The sequence below is a fragment of the Hippoglossus stenolepis genome, chromosome 10, assembly GCF_022539355.2.
Source record: "Hippoglossus stenolepis isolate QCI-W04-F060 chromosome 10, HSTE1.2, whole genome shotgun sequence".
NCBI lineage: Eukaryota > Metazoa > Chordata > Actinopteri > Pleuronectiformes > Pleuronectidae > Hippoglossus > Hippoglossus stenolepis.
Genome location: NC_061492.1, coordinates 19,075,403 through 19,096,845, shown reverse-complemented (window position 1 = coordinate 19,096,845; position 21,443 = coordinate 19,075,403). Strand labels below are relative to the sequence as shown.

Here is a 21,443-nt window from a genome sequence, read left to right as displayed (position 1 = left end):
AAGCAGATAAAAGTTAGATTTTTCATCAACTGTCGACCACATATTGCTGCAGTGACATCACTCACCAAGCAGGACGGGACATGACATAGTGAATGCCAGGTCTTTGGAAACCATTGAAGGTGGAGGAGGTAACCACGGTGTAGGCACCCATGTTTTCAAAGACCAGCCAGTCGCCCACTTGCATGTCAGGCAGGTTACACTGCTCAACAATGCGATCAAGACCATCACAAGTTGGGCCCCAGATACTGCAGGGGTACATGATCTCATCTGGCTTTGGCTTCTATTAGTCGTAAGAGGTGGGGAGGAGAAAGAGAGAAGACATTCATCTTTCCAATTAGTTTCTTTGACTAATATCTACCATGAGTGCAATTTACATCCTTGGTTTTCAATCACCTTATACAGTGTTGGTAAATTTGTAATACAGTACAAGATAAATCAGCTTTTACCATCAGAGGTTGAATCCATGATGACCTTCTTGGCAATGATGTTAACAACCAGTGTGAAAGCAGAAGATGCCTAAAAGTGTCCTGGCTCAGCGATGATCTTAACACCAGAGTCAGCAGGAAATACTTGTCCAGGGCATAATTGATAACAGCCGTGATCTAGTAAGAGTAAAAAAGTCCACACTGTAAAAGCTTGTCTTGTGCTACAGCTAATGTTGCTCTAGCTAAATTAATGATTTCCTCCCTTTTTTATTTAATAGAAAGACCCAATTTATTTAGAAACTAGAATTAACGCACTGTGTCTGTATGCCTCCACTTCGAAGTGCAGTTTCCATCCTGATAAATTTGTTTTCCAGATTCATAAAGGTCACTATGACCTATATACTTTACCACTAAAATAGAATCGGTTAATCTTTGAGTCAAAGAGAGAACTGATCAAAAGTTGAAGAAAATATTTCAAGGTGGTCTTAAGATACCACATTTAATTTGTATATACTATGTTCTAACGTCATTGTGTCTTATTGATTATATCATGCAGCTAATAGCCTATTAAAACATCCTTTAAGCCTTTACTGTCCTCAGCAGGCCAGCAGAATTCAGCATAAACTCGCTCGATACTGCTTTTGCTGTGTGAGTTCCTGAACAAGCAGGTTCTTTAACCGGGCACTCTCACGTGTCGTGTCGTCTCATGTGTTGCAGAACTAATTGTGATCATTTTATTTGCTTAACTTTGTTTGCACTGACGTGGAGAAAAGCTCAATTTTTAAAGCTACAGTGCAGGCAGCATCCAATCAAATTGTGTTTAAACAAATACTCAAGCTCAGGCACTGGCCAATCAAATCACATTAATACAAATTCAGGCCCTGTCTGACATTACAGATCAAATTTATTGTTTAGAGAAAGGGTTAGAGACAGTTGTTTTGTCTTTGCATGGACAGCAATTATGGGCAGCTAGCATGCCACCTAAGCAAGCAATGTTGTTTGTCCTTGGCATGAAACTGATTGGGTGTTGTCGTTATAATGATCGTGCCAGGCACGCACATCAGGTGATAAACCAATGTCATGTCAATGCCGAGAAAGAGGATGCGTGTGTGTTGTCGCTTCTCAAGACAGAGTTAAGATAAACGATACTCTCCCAGGTTATATTGTATATCAATATTGTAATATCAAGTCTGAGGAAAAAAATACATCAATGCATTGTAAAATTATTTTGTACAAACCAGGAATGAAAACACTATGCTGCTCCATAATATTACACCAAAGATTTTAGTGGAATAGATGATGAAGATTCTTACTTAGCATTGTCATGGCAACAGGCCACTTTCATGAGTTCAGTCAGACAACTCACGTTTGAATGTTTATTCAACAGTAGAACAGGTTTAGTGTTTGGCGTCTAGGCTCCGACTTAATCACTCCCCCATATGATACACAGGAATGATGGGAGTGATGAGCTAATACTGTAACCCCCTGTCGGAGCCTACAGGTGGATGCTGGGGTGGTGGAGGGGCTGAGACAATTGTCTGTGATACTGCGTAGTAGTTAGGAAGCAGAGAGAGGGATGGGAATTCCCTCTGCTTAAATAGACCGCCTAATGAGGTGGATGAGTACTGTAGATGGTAGTGGCGAGTGAAGTATGTCACATGATGTATGTCACATGATGTATGTCACATGAAGTGTGTCACATGATGTATGTCACATGAAGTGTGTCACATGATGAGTGTCACACGATTGAAACAGCGCAGCTCGAGTTGCCTGCCAGAACTAGCTCGCCGGCGTCGCTCCATTTCAGTCAGACAACTCACGTTTGAATGTTTATTCAACAGTAGAACAGGTTTAGTGTTTGGCGTCTAGGCTCCGACTTAATCACTCCCCATATGATACACAGGAATGATGGGAGTGATGAGCTAATACTGTAACCCCTGTCGGAGCCTACAGGTGGATGCTGGGGTGGTGGAGGGGCTGAGACAATTGTCTGTGATACTGCGTAGTAGTTAGGAAGCAGAGAGAGGGATGGGAATTCCCTCTGCTTAAATAGACCGCCTAATGAGGTGGATGAGTACTGTAGATGGTAGTGGCGAGTGAAGTATGTCACATGATGTATGTCACATGATGTATGTCACATGAAGTGTGTCACATGATGTATGTCACATGAAGTGTGTCACATGATGAGTGTCACACGATTGAAACAGCGCAGCTCGAGTTGCCTGCCAGAACTAGCTCGCCGGCGTCGCTCCATTTCAGTCAGACAACTCACGTTTGAATGTTTATTCAACAGTAGAACAGGTTTAGTGTTTGGCGTCTAGGCTCCGACTTAATCACTCCCCCATATGATACACAGGAATGATGGGAGTGATGAGCTAATACTGTAACCCCCCAAAACTGCGCAAATTCGGAGCCTGACGGTTGGATCGGTATCTGCTATGTGTGTGCCATTCGCCGCCGCGGCGTGGCCATTCTCCGTTGGCGCATTGGCCTGCGGGAGAATATACTACCTAGTGAAAACTGTTATGTGCGCCATTCACCGCCGCGGTGTGGCCATTCTCCGTAGGCGCATTGGCCTGCGGGAGAATATACTACCTAGTGAAAACTGTTATGTGCGCCATTCACCGCCGCGGTGTGGCCATTCTCCGTTGGCGCATTGGCCTGCGGGAGAATATACTACCTAGTGACAACTGTTATGTGCGCCATTCACCGCCGCGGTGTGGCCATTCTCCGTAGGCGCATTGGCCCGCGGGAGAATATACTACCTAGTGAAAACTGTTATGTGCGCCATTCACCGCCGCCGTGTGGCCATTCTCCGTAGGCGCATTGGCCTGCGGGAGAATATACTACCTAGTGAAAACTGTTATGTGCGCCATTCACCGCCGCGGTGTGGCCATTCTCCGTTGGCGCATTGGCCTGCGGGAGAATATACTACCTAGTGACAACTGTTATGTGCGCCATTCACCGCCGCGGTGTGGCCATTCTCCGTAGGCGCATTGGCCTGCGGGAGAATATACTACCTAGTGAAAACTGTTATGTGCGCCATTCACCGCCGCGGTGTGGCCATTCTCCGTTGGCGCATTGGCCTGCGGGAGAATATACTACCTAGTGAAAACTGTTATGTGCGCCATTCACCGCCGCGGTGTGGCCATTCTCCGTTGGCGCATTGTCCTGTGGGAGAATATTCTACCTAGTGAGACTGATATGTGCGCCATTCGCCGCGGCGTGGCCATTCTCCGTTGGCGCATTGCCCTGCGGGAGAATATTCTACCTAGTGAGACTGATATGTGCGCCATTCACCACCGCGGTGTGGCCATTCTCCGTAGGCGCATTGCCCGGCAGGAGAATATACTACCTAGTGAAAACTGTTATGTGCGCCATTCACCGCCGCGGTGTGGCCATTCTCCGTTGGCGCATTGGCCTGCGGGAGAATATACTACCTAGTGAAAACTGTTATGTGCGCCATTCACCGCCGCTGTGTGGCCATTCTCCGTTGGCGCATTGTCCTGTGGGAGAATATTCTACCTAGTGAGACTGATATGTGCGCCATTCGCCGCCGCGGCGTGGCCATTCTCCGTTGGCGCATTGCCCTGCGGGAGAATATTCTACCTAGTGAGACTGATATGTGCGCCATTCACCACCGCGGTGTGGCCATTCTCCGTAGGCGCATTGCCCGGCAGGAGAATATACTACCTAGTGAAAACTGTTATGTGCGCCATTCACCGCCGCGGTGTGGCCATTCTCCGTAGGCACATTGGCCGGCAGGAGAATATACTACCTAGTGAGACTGATATGTGTGCCATTCGCCGCCGCGGCGTGGCCATTCTCCTTTGGCGCATTGGCCTGCGGGAGAATATACTACTTAGTGACACTGCATAAGGTTAGAGGGAATGTACTACCATGTGAATATGGATCCTCGGAAGCATGTAACAGTGAATAACCAGCGGATCGAATGCTCTAAACCCCGCAACCACCAGATTTGCAATGAATAGAATTTTACATCGGAACAAATATACACTTCATTCAGGCTCAAGGGGGCAGGAACTCATGATCTTTTGGGCATGCAGAATGTCCTCCTTATGGAACCTGACGTAGCGTTGGTATGCAGAGGATGACCAGCGGCCCAGGGATTTAAGAGTGGCGGCAGGCAGATGTAGAGCTGCAGTCGTCGCTGCACCAATTCTTAATGAGTGAGGAGAGTAATGTTCGGGTGGTAGGCCACAGCTCCGGACCAGATCATGAAGCATAGTAGAAAACCAGGATCTCGTCATGGGTTTGCGGCCATCGGTGGTGAAGAGAGGTGCCAATCGATGGGTTTGGAAGCGGTGATGCAGAAATTTTGTCATGGAAGAGAAGGGGCAGAAAGAAGTATTATTTTGTGCAATGTAAATTAGAGTGCCTTGACTAAATCTATCCGTTTTAAATACACTGAGTACATGTGCTCTTCTAGTGTTACATCAGAAAGAGTGAGGTCATGCTGGGGATCAAAGGCAAGAGACCTTGTAGTGTATTCACCACACCTTAGAAACCCAAAGAAAGCCATCAATAGGACAGTTTCCAGCATCGAATCGAAGTACGGTGAAAAACAACCCTGTCTTAACCTTAATACCAATTTGTGCACCAGTGCAATAGTGAGGGGAAGTCTTTGGTCTTTGCCTGGAGGACGTGCCTTTTTAAGGCCATTGAGGATCAGCTGGATGGAGGGATTCGTGAGGAGACTTTGGGAGGCTGGATCTTGACATCTCATTTGAAACTGAATGCCTGCTAGCATAGCTTTAATACTTTGTGCTTTCAGATTGCGGGATTCAAATGAGTACACGATGAAAGCACAAACTACCGAAATTTTTGTTGGTAGAGGACTGATGAGGAGGCTGGCGCAAAAGGAAGAGTAGAAAAACCAAGCTGAGTCATATGTTTTAATAGTGCTTTTGGCTAAACCAAGTCTCATGTATTTCGAGGCAGTGTGCAGCAGATCCTGCAGGGGCTTGGACGTGTTCAAATGATGATCATCTGATTGAACGGAGGGCATGGAATGCTGGAGGGCTTGGCCTGGGGACAAATTGCTTTGAATTCCTGAAATTTGAAACGAGAAAGAGCGTCAGCTACACGATTTTGGTGCCCAGGAATATAGCTAGCTCGAAGAATGAAGTTATTGAGAACGCTCAACCAGGTTAAACGTCGCATGAGATTATTTATTATCGATGTTTTTGAGCGGCCGTTATTGATGATTTCTACCGTTGCTGCATTGTCACAGAACACGGTAATTTGTTTCCTAGCCCAACTTTTCCCCACAGAGTGCAAGCCACGACGATGGGGTAGAGCTCATAAAGGGCTGTGGATTTGGATTCGTCATTGAGGCAATGGATTTCAGTTGGCCAGACATCTGCGAACCATTCGTTATTATAAAATCCCCCAAAACCAACAGAAGGGGCGGCATCGGTAAAGAACTGGATGGAATCTGAAGATTCCACGAAGTCATTATAAAAGAATGAAATACCATTCCATTCTTCGCATAGCAAGGACCAGAAGCGCAGATCTGCTTGACAACCTTCATCTAGAACCACCAGATCATTTAGATTTTGGACGGAATAAGCCAATTCTATTAAGCGGGATATGAACGAGCGACCGTGTGGAATTATGCGCATCGCGAAATTGAGGTGGCCTAACAGAGATAAAAGATCTCTTTTAGTGATAATGGCATTAGTCGACCGGAATTTAATAGCTGCTCTGATGCGAGACAATTTGTCTTGTGGCAGAGATGCCTGCATGAGTAAGCTGTCAAGGGTTATACCGAGAAAATCCAGGCGGGTGGACGGGCCTATTGTTTTCTCTTCTGAGAGAGGAACACCTAACTCGCTGAAAAGGTTCCTAATTGCAGAGATGTTGCGAGCTGGTGGTGATGAGGGAAAGTCTATGACTAGGAAATCGTCCAAAAGATGTAGGACGAACGGGAGTTTGTACGAGTTGTAAAGAATCCAGCATAGTGCTTCTGAGAGAGTGTTAAAAATGGAGGGGCTACTGCGGCAACCGAATGTCAATTTGACGGAATAATAAAACTTTGAATTCCATTTAATGCAAAAAAGGTGCCATTGAGAGGGGTGAAGTGGAAGGACTTTGAAGGCATCGGTAATGTCGGCCTTTCCTAGCCATGCACCGACACCTGCTAACTTAATCATCTGTATTGCGTTGTCGATGGAAGCGTAGAATAAAGAAAAGGGTTCTTTGGGAATTAGGCTGTTTATACTGGGAATTGTAGAATTGTGAGGAGCTGAGAGGTCGATGATGAGACGTTTTTTATTTGAATATTTCCTGGTGGCGACCCCTATGGGGCTTACTCTGAAGATGGGAAAGGGGAGTTTTGACAGTGGACCTATCATATATCCTTTTTTAATCTCTTTTAATAGGAGTTCTTCTACCACTTCTGGCTCTTTGCATGCAGATTGCAAGTTTTTACAGATATGGGTCACTTTGGGGAGCCAGCATAAACCTGCTAAAAATCCTTGGACCAAGCCGGTGATTAGGTAATTAACAAATCCTCTACTCGGGTGTTTTGACAGAGCCTTAGAGAGAGCAGGGACGTTCACAGGAGTTGATGGATGCTTCATTTTTATTTCCCCGATTTTGCAGGACGGAGCCTCCTGTCGCTGTGAAGGATGGATAAATGAAGTGGACACTGGATGTTTGGCCTGAGGCTGAGCTCTTGAGGAGGACAATTCTTGTATCGCAGTTCTTGGACAGAGTGAGGTGGTGTGGGAGGAAGCACCGCAGATGGAGCAGGCTAGGATTTTCTGGCCGGTAAAATGACGGCTGATTAGGGCCAGATCGACTACAGACCAATTTAATTGCTGATTAAATTTCTGAATGTACATGGCAGCTTTCGCGGAGAAGGATTTATGGTATTCATAGAACAGTGATCCACCGTATGAGAGTGCAAGGTCTGAAATAATGGCTAGATAGGTATCAAGTTCCTCTCTGCGTAGTGGATAAACCTCACATATAGTGTCTCTGAAGACACTGAAGGCAACGTTGAATTCAGCCAAGGTTAGTGTTTTTGACAGTCTGGGGTCGCTGTCTTTTAAAACGACGGAAAACTCCCCGCAATCCACGTATCTCTTATCAGCAGTTTCCGAACCAGATAATATTATCTTCACAAGATTAACATCATGGCCTGTTAGAATGTGGTTCCTGAGGGAATCAGAAATTGCTGCTGCTGGAGGGAAGAACCTGGTGCCCACGGTTGGGGCTGGAACTGCAGTTCCCAATGTCCTTTGAGGTGTGACGTCAGTCGGAAGTACGCACGCTTGCGCCGGCCAGGAAGTAGCCGAGGATGGTCCGGGATTATTTGCATTGCCCATGGGGAAGGCGACGTTTACTTCTAAAGTTTGAATTCTTGTATTTATAACGTTTAGAGACGATTTCATTTCTCGTAGAGTGGACAGGATGGATGCTTCGGCGGATGGACCGTGTTCTGGTGTCTTCTGCTTTTTTGATGGTATATTGTCGGCGGTTTTAAGAGAGGATGGTGGAGCACCGCGCTTCTTTGCTGGAGCTTTGCCTTTACCTTTTGGAGGAGCGCTGACTGGATTCTCGGCGTTTGAGCTGCGGTGTGCGTCATCGGTCGGATTATCTTGAGTCAAAAGGTAATCGAAGAGTTCCTCGTGGTTGAGGCCAGCAGGAACTGAAATCTTACGAGCATACAATTCTTCCAAAATGCGGTGAATGGGCCACCCGGCGAGACGTTTGCGGGTGACGCGGGAGCTTCGGCGCTGACGTAGGGTGTCAGAATCGTTCTCGGATTGAACCTCGACGGAGGGAACCTGGGTTTCAGGGATGAGTCCGACGTCTTCCTCTGAGGACTGAGCCTCAAACTCAGAATCAGAGATGGCAAGAGACATGGCGATCGACAGAACCAGGAGGTAGGATAACAATCTCATAAGTAAGTATGCTGGAACGCTGAGACAATTGTCTGTGATACTGCGTAGTAGTTAGGAAGCAGAGAGAGGGATGGGAATTCCCTCTGCTTAAATAGACCGCCTAATGAGGTGGATGAGTACTGTAGATGGTAGTGGCGAGTGAAGTATGTCACATGATGTATGTCACATGATGTATGTCACATGAAGTGTGTCACATGATGTATGTCACATGAAGTGTGTCACATGATGAGTGTCACACGATTGAAACAGCGCAGCTCGAGTTGCCTGCCAGAACTAGCTCGCCGGCGTCGCTCCATTTCTGCCTCGCTGTCAAAGGTCATTATTTCGACCCGATGGGCAGATGCATACTTGATGTGAGAAACTTGCTTGCAGGGGTTGGCATAGATGATTCTGCTTGGATCCACTCCTATTGACTGAACCAGTTGAATCTCTGCCTAAATAACAAAGAAAAGTAAAAACTAATTTAAAACACAAGTTTCTAAAGTTAACACCACAAGATTTTTGTATTCTGGTGTTTCGTATTTTGTGCTATGGACAGTAGTGTAGTGGAGGGTATATGGTACCTTCCCGGCACCACTACACCTCTGGCTATGGACATTTTCCTAAATGAACCTTGCTTGCACAATCAAAACCAGTTCCTAGGGATTCCAGTGTTGTTACGACTGCCCGACTGTCATTGCATTTGACAGCATAGAAAGGAGTGACACGAGGCAGGGCCCTCATCCAGCGCAGGTGTTTCTCAAGGACATCCCCCAAGTCACAGACATAGAAGGCATCTCTACCTCCAGTCAGTTTCCCTGATAAGTAGCAATGGACCCACAGCTCTCAGGCCTCATTACTCCCACCTGTGTTTGCATTTTGGGTCCTTCAATCCACTCTCACAGACGGCTTGCACGGAATTGAAACATAAAATACTGCGGATATTGGTGGGTAAACCAACATTTAATCACTCACTCACTCCATCCTGTTACCTCCCCACCGATCCACTCCCTCCACCCACTAGGCAGCTCAGAAAGTCGTGTGCAGCCTGCCAACTGTTTTGTATTTATTGGTTGTACCAACACATGGCCCCTCAGGATCATTTTGATGTTTCAGACAAAATGCAATAACCTACAGTTCATCTGACCTGTTGCATCTGTATGTCATCAGTAGGTCACTTGAGCTCATTTGAAAACAAATTGTGACCTCTGATAAATTAAAAAGACAGAAGAAGACTAATTTATTTAAACTGCTCTTTGGCTAACCTTGTGCAGCCTGGCATTTGCAGTTGTGTGTTTTTTTAAGCATCTTTCTGTGGCATTTGTTTTAATGTTTTTCAAATATTGGCTAAGCAATCAGCCTCCAGTCCAGAGGATCCTGATATTTAAACTCATTGTGTTATTTGCCTTACCAGAAATAAATCAGTATCTCCTCCGGTCTCAAAATGAGCACTGATTGCTAAAGGGATTATGAGTGGGGATTATAGGCTTATCAGTCCATCTGTGCAAATTTGTAGTGCAGGTAATATATGTCAGCTAGTCTAGCTTCAATCCCACACGCAGCCACAAATGCCAATTAGCGATATGTACACTGCTGCAGGCAGAAACACAGACTTACGTACATGTAAAAATAGGCAGGATGACATATGCAAATAAGCCACTGAGCTGTGCTGTTGAATGTCATCTTTGCTAGTGCTGTAACTTTTGCAATCTTTAAATCTTACTCCGATAGTATTGTCTAAATGAGACATGAAAACAACAACAGATTTAATGGGTAGTTTTGTTTACTACTGTGGCTCATTATATATGATTCGGTTGAAAATAATTGCAAGATTACACGGACACCACTGCACTGCACAAGACTGGGTGGAAAGATGCAGAATGGGTCAAAGGAAAGAGACCATTGGGTATTGGTGCTGATCCAAATCACTTTCTTTAACATTGTGAGAATGTGTTTTAATCAGTCAGATGCACACATCCAACAGATTTGTACCATAGCATGGAGAAAACTCAATGAAATTCTTGGTGATCTTGCAGAGACACAGGATTGTCAGGAGTCATTTGCTGTGCATATTGAAGGAAAACAGGCTCAGTCGATGGAAATACTATGTTTCAATAAAGATATTTGAAAAATTAACTAACTCTATAAACAAAACCAAAGCTACAGTATAAACACAAATTAGTGTTGTCTTCAAAGCATCGGGCCAAACATGTCTTTAGTACTGTTGTGCCATAATGCATCAAACGTGATACCATAAAATGGTGTGCCTTTCGGCATTCAATAAATTTGGTTATCAAGATAAAATATTAAATATTAATATTTTATTATTAATATTAAATAATAACTTTAATTGATTAAAGTTACCTCGGGGCACCACCCTTCAAAGGAAGGGAAAAGATAGCCAATTTATTGATTAAGTCTCATTGACTAAGGTTCTAACTACAAATTTGGAACTCTGATTAACAATTAAATTAATAACTATAACCAAAATTACCATATAGATAGTTAGCTAAGTTGAAGGATATGGGGTTCTTGACAGTGTAGAGGTTGGCGAAATTCACTTATGCAACAACACACACACACACACACACACACACACACACACACACACACAGTTCAACTCTTCACACACACACACATCTCTTCATTGCATCTACATAAAAAGCATACGCCTGCAACAGTTTCTTTGTCACTACAAATGCAGTGTGCTACCCAAGGGAATGAATGTGATAAAATGGCCAATGAATGTGAACGAACAGATAAATCTGCACAGAAAAAGTTTTCTTTTTATCCTACAGTGCCTCAGTGTGTCAGAGTGGACCACGATCTCGACTGTGCCCCTCTTCAGAGACCTGAAGTGGCTTCAGCCCCAGCCGTTGACCTCCGCCCTGTATTCCACCACGAACAGAACAGCAGACACCTGCTACAGGTGTGGAAAGAGGGGACGTTGGGCGAGGGAGTGTCCGGAGGAACGAGGTGCAGCTGCTCAGGCAGATTTGAGGAGGGGGGGCCAGGAGAGAGCGATGGAAACTCTGATTCATTCGACGCCTGAGATACATGGTATCGCACCCACACCACACATACATGAAAGTGACACACCAAATGTCACTGACACACACACATTGATATTAGAAGCAATCACATGCTTAGAAATGGAAAATTACTTTTCTGCATTATACATCACATGTTCATATGGTTCCTGATATCACATATAAAAAACAATGGTTTAGAGATGAATGCAAAATGATAAACCTTTGATAACACGTTTTGTGGAACACAGGCCCCAGAGGTTACACCCACAGATACAATGCACGAACCCCCTTGGGACAGCTCCAAAGAAACATCACCCTCACCCGGAGGATCACGCCTGCCGGTTCCCCCGACAATAGACTCTTAAACATCTCCACTATAACAAATTGACTAAAAAAGCCGCACTGCCTTATTATTTTGTTTTAGGAGTAGACATGACAGGAGCTGACCCCATGGGCATCGTTAGGGTAGACGTCCGTTCCTCCTCCCCTAGAACTCAGCCTTCCCCTTCCCCGTCTGATAACTCTACTACTAGCTCCACGAACTCTCCCCCTGAATCCACCTCACCACTACCATCCCCACCCAGCTCCCCTGCGGTACAATATTACGACGCCAGTACCGTTGAAGATGTGGTAGAAATAGAGACTGGATACTAGCTATCTTTTCAGCTATCCTAGTCACCTGTGGCTGCTGCTGCATCCCTTGCTTTAGGACCTTGCTCGACAGACTCATCACCATGGCTCTGACCAAAGAACACATGCCCCCTCCCCCACCCTATCAGTTGCCTTTGTTGAGTGATGATGATGATGATGATGAGTTTGCATTGGATGAGATAGAGGTTGGGGAGTTCGTGGATGATCCCCAGTAAATTGTTCACACCATGAAATGGTGTGAAAGGAGGGATTTGTTAGGATTTTAATAATATAATTAGACACTATAGCCCCGAAAAGGATCGATTTTACACGCACCATGTTTGTACCTTAACAGAAAGAATTTATGTTTTGTTATGTGTTAGGACTGTAATCCGTGGCATACAATACACTGTACTTAAACTTGTTCTCATACATAAACCTTTATATATATTACAGTATTCCTTTAGCTTTATTTAACATCACACATACATGAATGCACTGTGCTCATTAAGACACTGTGACCTATGCCTTAGAAAGAAATCAAGAAGCTGCCCCAGCTTCTGAAGGCCAGATAGGAAAGGCGTTGTCTTGTCTGATAAATACGCATGCTTACACACACAGAACATACAGACGATAAAACAGAAACACAATGTTTCACACTCCAATGAACAAAAACACTGTGTCTGCAAAACTACTGAAGACTCACAAAGCTTCAGCCGGATAAAGGCTTTTTCTTAATACACAAAACTTAACACTGTCAGAATGTGAAGATTTGCCCAGCTACTATCAAAGGAGTGACGAACCTGGGAGCGGCTCCTCATCATTGGTGGATTCCAGTTCCAAGATGCTGGGACCACGCCTTCAACCTACTATTATAAATATTGCACCTGTCATCCGTTCGGGGCGACTCTTGACTACCCCGAGCTACTGACTAAAAGCTGAGGCTGTGCCTTGAGTGCCCATAGCTATGCTGTACCTTTTCATTGCTTCTAAATAAATACTTTTTGAACTAAGACCGACCCTTCTCATACCTAAGGATAAAAGAACACGACAGTCGTCTTGCTGGTTTCGGTTGAGCGGTGTAGCTCAGTTGTTGGCTGAAGTTTGCAAGCAGGACATCGAGTCGCTGCTAGGACGTTGGTAGAGCTTGGAGGGCGAGGAGGTTTCCTTGGTGAGATGAGCTGGAAGCTGCACCTTTGTGTTCCTCTCGAAGAGTTGGATGGGAAGAGAAGATGTGAGCTGGAGAAGAGGCTCCACAGCCTTCCCTCCTGTGGAAGGATCGTAGGTGTCACGTTGTGGGGGGCAGTAGGACCCAGACGCAGAGTTTAAACTTACAAAGGTATAATTTTAATCAAAACGAATCTTTAACAAACCAAACTGGGAGCACAAAGGGAGAAAATACAGGAAGCTTACACGGGGGGGTGCAGAGGTGCAGAGGCTCAGGAGACACGGGATACAGAAGTGCAGGAGATCCGGACAGGAGGACAGGACAGGAGATTAGGACGGGTATACACGAGAACACATACGACCAGAGACATACGACAACGATCCGACAAGGACAAAGGGAAGAACCGAGGCTTAAATACCGACACACAGGAACGGCAGGGGCAATTAGACACAGGTGTAACACATGAGGACTGGTGCAGACAATCACAGACAGGAAGTGAAGAAAGAACACACAAGCAACAGAGACTACAAAATAAAACACGAAACAGAACACGGAGTGTGAAAACATGAAACAGGAGGAGATACTAAATAACTGAAAACACCTTGGAACTGGTGGAACCTAAGTACAGGAAAATATTAAACCCTGACAGTACCCCCCCCTCAAGGGCCGAATTCTAGACGGCCCAAAACTCGCACTTAGACGGGAGGGAGGAGGGGGGATCCGGAGGAGGGATTCCTGGACAGAGCACCGGGGCTCGGGCGGGCGGCACGGAGGCCGGTCAGGGGCAGAGAACAGAGTCTCGGGCGGGCGGCGCGGTAGCCGATCAGGGACCGAGAACAAAGATTCCGGCGGGCAGCACCGTGGCTGCTCAGGAACAGAGAAGGGTTCAGGGGGACGGCACCGTGGCCGATCAGGAACAGAGTACAGGGGCTCAGGAGGACGGCACCTTGGCCGCTCAGGGACAGAGTACAGGGGCTCAGGAGGACGGCACCTTGGCCGATCAGGAACAGAGTACAGGGACTCGGGCGGACGGCACCGTGGCCGCTCAGGAACCGAGAACAAGGGCTCAGGTGGGCGACCCGGAGGCCGGTCCGAGGCGAAGCACGGAGCCTCAGGCGGTGACCGCCGCTTCTGCAGCTGTCCCAAAACATGAAGGGGCGCAGACCTCAGCCCTGGACGTGGGACAGGAACCAGAGTCGCAGCTGCCGGGACCCCCGACGCCGGAACAGGAGTGGCGTCTGCCTGGACCGTCCAGCGCAGAACAGGAACTGGGACTGGCGTGGTTGCTGCCGGGACCCCCAACGCCGGAACAGGAGTGACGTCAGCCGGGATTCTCCGGCGCGGGACAGGAACTGGAAGAGACGCTGCGAGGATCCCTGACGTCGGAACAGGAGTGACGTCAGCCGGGATTCTCCGGCGCGGGACAGGAACTGGAAGAGACGCTGCGAGGATCCCTGACGTCGGAACAGGAGTGACGTCAGCCGGGATTCTCCGGCGCGGGACAGGGACTGGAGGAGACGCTGCGAGGATCCCTGACGTCGGAACAGGAGTGACGTCAGTCGGGACCCTCCGGCGCGGGACAGGAACTGAAGGAGACGCTGCGAGGATCCCCGACGTCGGAACAGGAGTGACGTCAGCCGGGATTCTCCGGCGCGGAACAGGAACTGGAGTATACTCTGCGAGGATCCCCGACGTCGGAACAGGAGTGACGTCAGCCGGGACCCTCCGGCGCGGGACAGGAACTGGAAGAGACACTGCGAGGACCCCCGACGTCGGAACAGGAGTAACGTCAGCCGGGACCCTCTGGCGCGGGACAGGGACTGGGAGAGACGCTGCGAGGATCCCTGACGTCGGAACAGGAGTGACGTCAGTCGGGACCCTCCGGCGCGGGACAGGAACTGAAGGAGACGCTGCGAGGATCCCCGACGTCGGAACAGCAGTGACGTCAGCCGGGACTCTCCGGCGCGGGACAGGGACTGGAGGAGGCTGCGAGGATCCCTGGCGTCGGAACAGGAGTGGCGTCAGTCGGGACCCTCCGGCGCGGGACAGGAACTGAAGGGGCGCTGCGAGGATCCCGGCCTCGGAACAGCAGTGACGTCAGCCGGGACCCTCCGGCGCGGGACAGGAACTGGAAGAGACGCTGCGAGGATCCCCGACGTCGGAACAGGAGTGACGTCAGCCGGGATTCTCCGGCGCGGGACAGGGACTGGAGGAGACGCTGCGAGGATCCCTGGCGTCGGAACAGGAGTGACGTCAGCCGGGATTCTCCGGCCGGGACAGGGACTGGAGGAGACTCTGCGAGGATCCCCGACGTCGGAACAGGAGTGACGTCAGTCGGGACCCTCCGGCGCGGGACAGGAACTGAAGGAGACGCTGCGAGGATCCCCGACGTCGGAACAGGAGTGACGTCAGCCGGGATTCTCCGGCGCGGGACAGGAACTGGAAGAGACGCTGCGAGGATCCCCGACGTCGGAACAGAAGTGACGTCAGCCGGGACCCTCCGGCGCGTAACAGGAACTGGAGTATACGCCGCGAGGACCCCCGACGTCGGAACAGCAGTGACGTCAGCCGGGATTCTCCGGCGCGGAACAGGAACTGGAAGAGACGCTGCGAGGATCCCTGACGTCGGAACAGGAGTGACGTCAGTCGGGACCCTCCGGCGCGGGACAGGAACTAGAAGAGACGCTGCGAGGATCCCGACGTCGGAACAGGAGTGACGTCAGCCGGGACCCTCCGGCGCGGAACAGGAGGGAACTGCGGACCAGCCAGGACGGGGGAAGGCTGCGGCCCAGCCAGGACAGGGGAAGGCTGTGGCTCAGCCAGGACAGGGGAAAGCTGTGGCTCAGCCAGGACTGGAGGTGAGGGTTCCTGTTGTGGCGCCCCCTCTCCGACGTCTGCCACCCCCAGCAGAGACTTTCTCCCTAAGGCTGCGGGGTCCTCCAAACGCCAGGCGGCTTCCCACGTATGGGTTTGTGGATGAGGCTGGAGGGTGGTGCCTGTGAACAGGCCAGAGAGGCGGGGGGTTGCTGCTCCGACCTCTGCCACCCACAGCAGAAGCTTTCTGGAGGCTGCGGGGTCCTCCCCGAGCCAGGCGGCTTCCCACGTACGGGTTTGAGGATGGGACTGGAGGGTTGAGGAATTCTTGAAGTCTGTCCCTCACCTCCACGAGGTACGGGACGAAATGGCTCACCCAAGGGCGGTCTCTCAGCCATACCTCCACAACAGAGATCTCCTCCAGGGTCTCTGCTTGGTGCTGGGTGCCCGGTGAACCCAGCTTGTCCACCAGACAATCCAAATAATAAACTTGTTCGTGAAAAAAACTAATCTCTGCTGGGTCCATATCTTTGGTCGGATCGTTCTGTCACGTTGTGGGGGGCAGTTGGACCCAGACGCAGAGTTTAAACTTAAAAAAGGTATAATTTTAATCAAAACGAATCTTTAACAAACCAAACTGGGAGCACAAAGGGAGAAAATACAGGAAGCTTACACGGGGGGGTGCAGAGGTGCAGAGGCTCAGGAGACACGGGATACAGAAGTGCAGGAGATCCGGACAGGAGGACAGGACAGGAGATTAGGACGGGTATACACGAGAACACATACGACCAGAGACATACGACAACGATCCGACAAGGACAAAGGGAAGAACCGAGGCTTAAATACCGACACACAGGAACGGCAGGGGCAATTAGACACAGGTGTAACACATGAGGACTGGTGCAGACAATCACAGACAGGAAGTGAAGAAAGAACACACAAGCAACAGAGACTACAAAATAAAACACGAAACAGAACACGGAGTGTGAAAACATGAAACAGGAGGAGATACTAAATAACTGAAAACACCTTGGAACTGGTGGAACCTAAGTACAGGAAAATATTAAACCCTGACAGTAGGAAGAGGCAGGGCTCGACCGCCTTCTCTCCTTGGAGAGAGTGTAGAAAGAGAGATCGAAGCTGGAGAACCTAGCTTATATTGGCCCGGTGACCTCACAGGTCATGGGGTCCAGAGTGACCAATGGGAGTTGAAACCTGTGTCCCTGGGGTTTCCACCCCTCTGTGTGAAGTTGATGCCCTCTGGACATTGAGTTTCCTTGCTCTGGTTTTTAATGGCCCCTGGAGACGAGTCCTGGAGGGACATGCTGCTTCCAGGCCGTGGCTATGTAGGCCGAAGTGTGGTTTCACAAAAACCATGGCCCAACATCCCCCCTTCGTTCTGGGATCCAGCACCTAGCGTGGTTCCTGAGCGGGCATAATTTATGTTTAGTCCAAAGCTGGAAAAGTCAATTTATCAAGTTCATTTTGGATTTGTCACATCTGGGCATTTGTGTATACTATCTAGTTTGGCTAAGCAAGATTCAAATTAGACAAATAATTCAGATTACAATGACAGTTTAATACCTTTAGACCTGTGCTCTTCACTAGGTTAGGGAGAAAAGAAAAAAATAAAACGTTTTATTGTAGATAAGATAGAAGTAGTACAATGATAAGGTCATTTTTGGAATGTCCAAGAGTTTTGTTCCTCCTTGGATCTACACAATGCTCAGTACCCGTCCTGATCTGTTAGACTTAACAATTTTAATCTTCAGCAGGTTTTCCTGCGGAAGGTTGTCATAATTTTTCAAAATCTCAAGATCAAATGACTGTATCATTGTTCCTGTAGAATATGCTAATGTCCCCTGCCCCCTTGTATTTGTATGGACTTCATTATTATGAAATGGAAGTGAGTGAGTCTAAATATATTTACAAGTTGGCAGTGGTATATAAGTTCCGTCAAATTTAGGTTTAGAGTTTTGCTGTTGCTAACAAAACGGATTTTCCTATTAACTGCAGAAACTTAACACCTACTGTCAGGTACCAGATTAACTGTATTATTGGTTATGGCCGTGAGAGAAGCAGAAAGCTCTGGATCGCCTGTGTAGTGGCTCAGGGCCGTAGCGCTCTGGGAGCCATAGTCCAGGAGGACTAGAGGCGCTGTCACTGTGTGCTCGGTCATAACCATATGCAAACTGTACTCAGAGCGCTGTCGTCATCTTCTGAGTAGTGGTCAGTTGTCTGAGCCAGAATTTCAGGTATGGCTTCCTACAGCTTCTACTGGCAGAATGCCTATCTCTGGGAAGCTGGTGGACATGGTGTGCGCTCAGTGTCCTAAGCTGCCTGTTGTCACCCCACCCGTTTTGTTTTGAGGTGAAGTTTTGGGGCAGCGGATGAATTTAGCACCGTGCTGTTTTGTTTGTGAGCTCGGTTGCACCTACTGCTTGTATGAAAGTATTAACAGTTTCCCAAACCACCTGTGACATCTTCCTGATCTGCTGCATTGGGGTTTTCCTTTGCTGTGTCATCAGTACAACATGTGTGCGTATACATGGATGTAAATTCACGTAAGAACATGGACTTGAAGGTGGGATTTCTTCTAGGCCTGGTGCGTTCTTTCCCTGAAAATAAACATGCCTCAAGCGTCGAAAATAATCTTTGCAGGTTTCGCGACGTGAATGTTTAATTTGGGATGCTGTAACAATGGATGTTATCTGCGTCAGCGGCTGAAGAATTCCTCGACCCCAATTACTTGGCGGAGCTTTCTGTGTAGTTACTTGTGACACTGGAAGAAGTGACTGAATAAACTTGTGAACAGCTGTAGGCTGGTTTTTAACACAAGTCTAACCTTCTCTCTTTCTATTTATTTAACATCATAGCTGAGATCTGGGTCTCTAAAGTAATTATCAATATTGTTATACAGTTGTCTGGATCAAATTGTTTCAATATCTTTAGCTAGAAACTCAAGCAAATCAGAAACACGGACACTGTGAGGAGTCGGGCACGACCGCATCACCTGCTGCAGGTCTCTCTGGTTGAGGGGAGGTGCTAAAACATCTTGAAATATTTTGAAGTCCCCACTTTGGAGAGTTGTGCGGAAAAATGTATGCATGCATCCGTGGATGAGAGAATATGAGGCACAATGTGTTCTTGAAGATAAACTACATATGTCATCAATGTCAGTGTCAGAGTCAGGAGATGGGAAGTTAGGAGAGGCTGTTACCTCTTCCTGTCAGTGGAGGATCAGGAGGTGATTTAATTCCCAAAGACTTGGGTGGGATGGGATTCTGTCCCATCTTGGGAGTGAAAGAGGATTAACCGTACACTATCGGAGCAGTGTAATTCGGAATAACCAGAATCGCATTGGTTCAAAAACTGATGTGAGCCGGGCCTTCTAATCTAAGTTTTAACGAAGTTCCTCCTTGTGAAATGAGGTCTGACTCTGCTGAAGTGCAGGTCCCTCCAGTAGTGCAGGGCTTTCTTACTAGCAGTTTGAACCTCCTGGAAAAAAGCATTTTGCGCTCTTAGGGCATTTACCTCCTGTTCCATGGCTGCTTTGCTCTGGCAGGCAAAGGTTGATTTGCCTGTGAAATTTAAATCATACATCTCAACAATGGACCACTTTGATGCTGTTTGTGCATCACACTTGTCATTAAGTAGAAGTGAATCTCTTTCTTTATTGATCACTAAGTTCAACACTGAAGTAATTCAGGATAGCCAGGGTCAAAATCTGTGCTATGGAAGAAACAAATTGTTCTACACAGGGGTTCTCCATTGTTGGTTCTGAAGTAATTAGATTTACAAGTTTATAAATCCAAAAAGCAGTGTGGTTGGCTTTGGTGTTGCACTGTGACACCTTGTAGTGTGGATTTGATGCATTACTAGCTAGCAAAACTATGGTGGGTTAAACAGTTCACCAAGCTTTAATCACTAACTGATATGCAGGGCAGTAACAGTTGGGGTTCTATAAATTCACAGGGCTGGAAGCACGCTGTGGCTCTTTCTCAGGTTCTTATCCAACTTGAGTATTATGGCAGCAGTAACAGCCAGTTGCTCTGTTACATGAGGCCGGTGGCACGCTAGTCTTAATTCTAAAGCACTTAACAGATTTTAGGAAATTTCACAGCTTGACCAGTTAACATTGAATATGTGATATTCAAATGTTAAAGAAATTCTTAAAATTTCAACAACGAATATTCAACTGGAGTTATTAGCAACGATAGCAATCTTTTAGCGTAACACTATGAGGACCCTAAAATGGTAGTTATGAATAATTAATTATTAATAAACATTTAATTTATGAATAAATTAAATTTCTGCAATGCACTTGTTTGTAAATACGGTTGAATGTCTACTCCAGTGGCAGACAAGTGGAATTGAATTCCAAACCTTTGGCTTGACTGAATTCAAATTCCACTCATTTCTGGCGTTTGTGAAAATGAAAACAAATTAATATTGCATAATTTTAGATTTTCCAACTGTACTCTCCCTCATGCGAGGCACCATTTATCTTAGCCAAAATGGAAGAGGAAAAAACAATTAATGTTACATAATTGTGAATTTTTATAAACTGTTACTCTCTGCCCACCCAGGGACGCCATTAATGTTGTGCCATAATGCATCAAACGTGATACCATAAAATGGTGTGCGCTTCGGCATTCAATAAATTTGGTTATCAAGATAAAATATTAAATATTAATATTTTTATTATTAATATTAAATAATAACTTTAATTGATTAAAGGATTACCTCATTTCACCCTTCAAAGGAAGGAAAAGATGGCCAATTTATTGATTAAGTCTGGTAGCTAAGGTTCTAACTTCTAGATTTGGAACTCTGATTAACAATTAAATTAATAACTATAACCAAAATTACCATATAGATAGTTGGGCTAGGTTGAGGATGTAGTGTTCTTGACAATTTGTAAGTTGTGAAATTCACTTATACAGCAGTAATGAAAAACATTTGTGAAAGAAAAACATTTATTATGAATATAATAAAGTATAAAAACACAGAAGACAGAAGAGTTGGATCAACCTGGCTTTTATAATGGCAGTGACCTCACAGGTCATGGGGTCCAGAGTGACCAATGGGAGTTGAGAGCCTGTGTCCCTGGGGGGGTTCCTCTGGGAGACTAACAGTTCTTGGAGAGGAACATGCGGCTTCAGGCTATTGACTGAACATGTAAGGCTGAAGTGTGGTTTCTGAAACCATGGCCCAACACTCAGTTATAAAGTTATGTCTTAAATTTCTGGTTGAGACGGGTTATTCGGCGAAGTTGTGGTAATATCCTGAGTTAGAACCTGGCGTCCCTGCATAAAAATAATTAATAAATACTGAAAAGTCATTGTAACTCATTGCATAGAAAAACTAAGACTAAATATTAATATTGTGAAATATTTCATTTTGTAAAAAATAAACGTCACTTACCTACTTTCTATGATGTCAGGTGAAAGTTAAGTAG

At 46.8% G+C, this 21,443-nt stretch overlaps 1 protein-coding gene across 1 annotated transcript in view; it reads right to left on the bottom strand.

Annotated features, from left to right (window-relative positions):
• Positions 1-21,443, bottom strand: part of LOC118116713 (ornithine decarboxylase) — a 32,552-nt gene that overhangs the window by 178 nt on the left and 10,931 nt on the right. Inside the window, 3 exon segments of the mRNA XM_047341717.1 lie at positions 66-280; positions 9,604-9,613; positions 14,388-14,406. Of these exon segments, the coding sequence (XP_047197673.1) occupies positions 66-280; positions 9,604-9,613; positions 14,388-14,406 (244 nt within the window).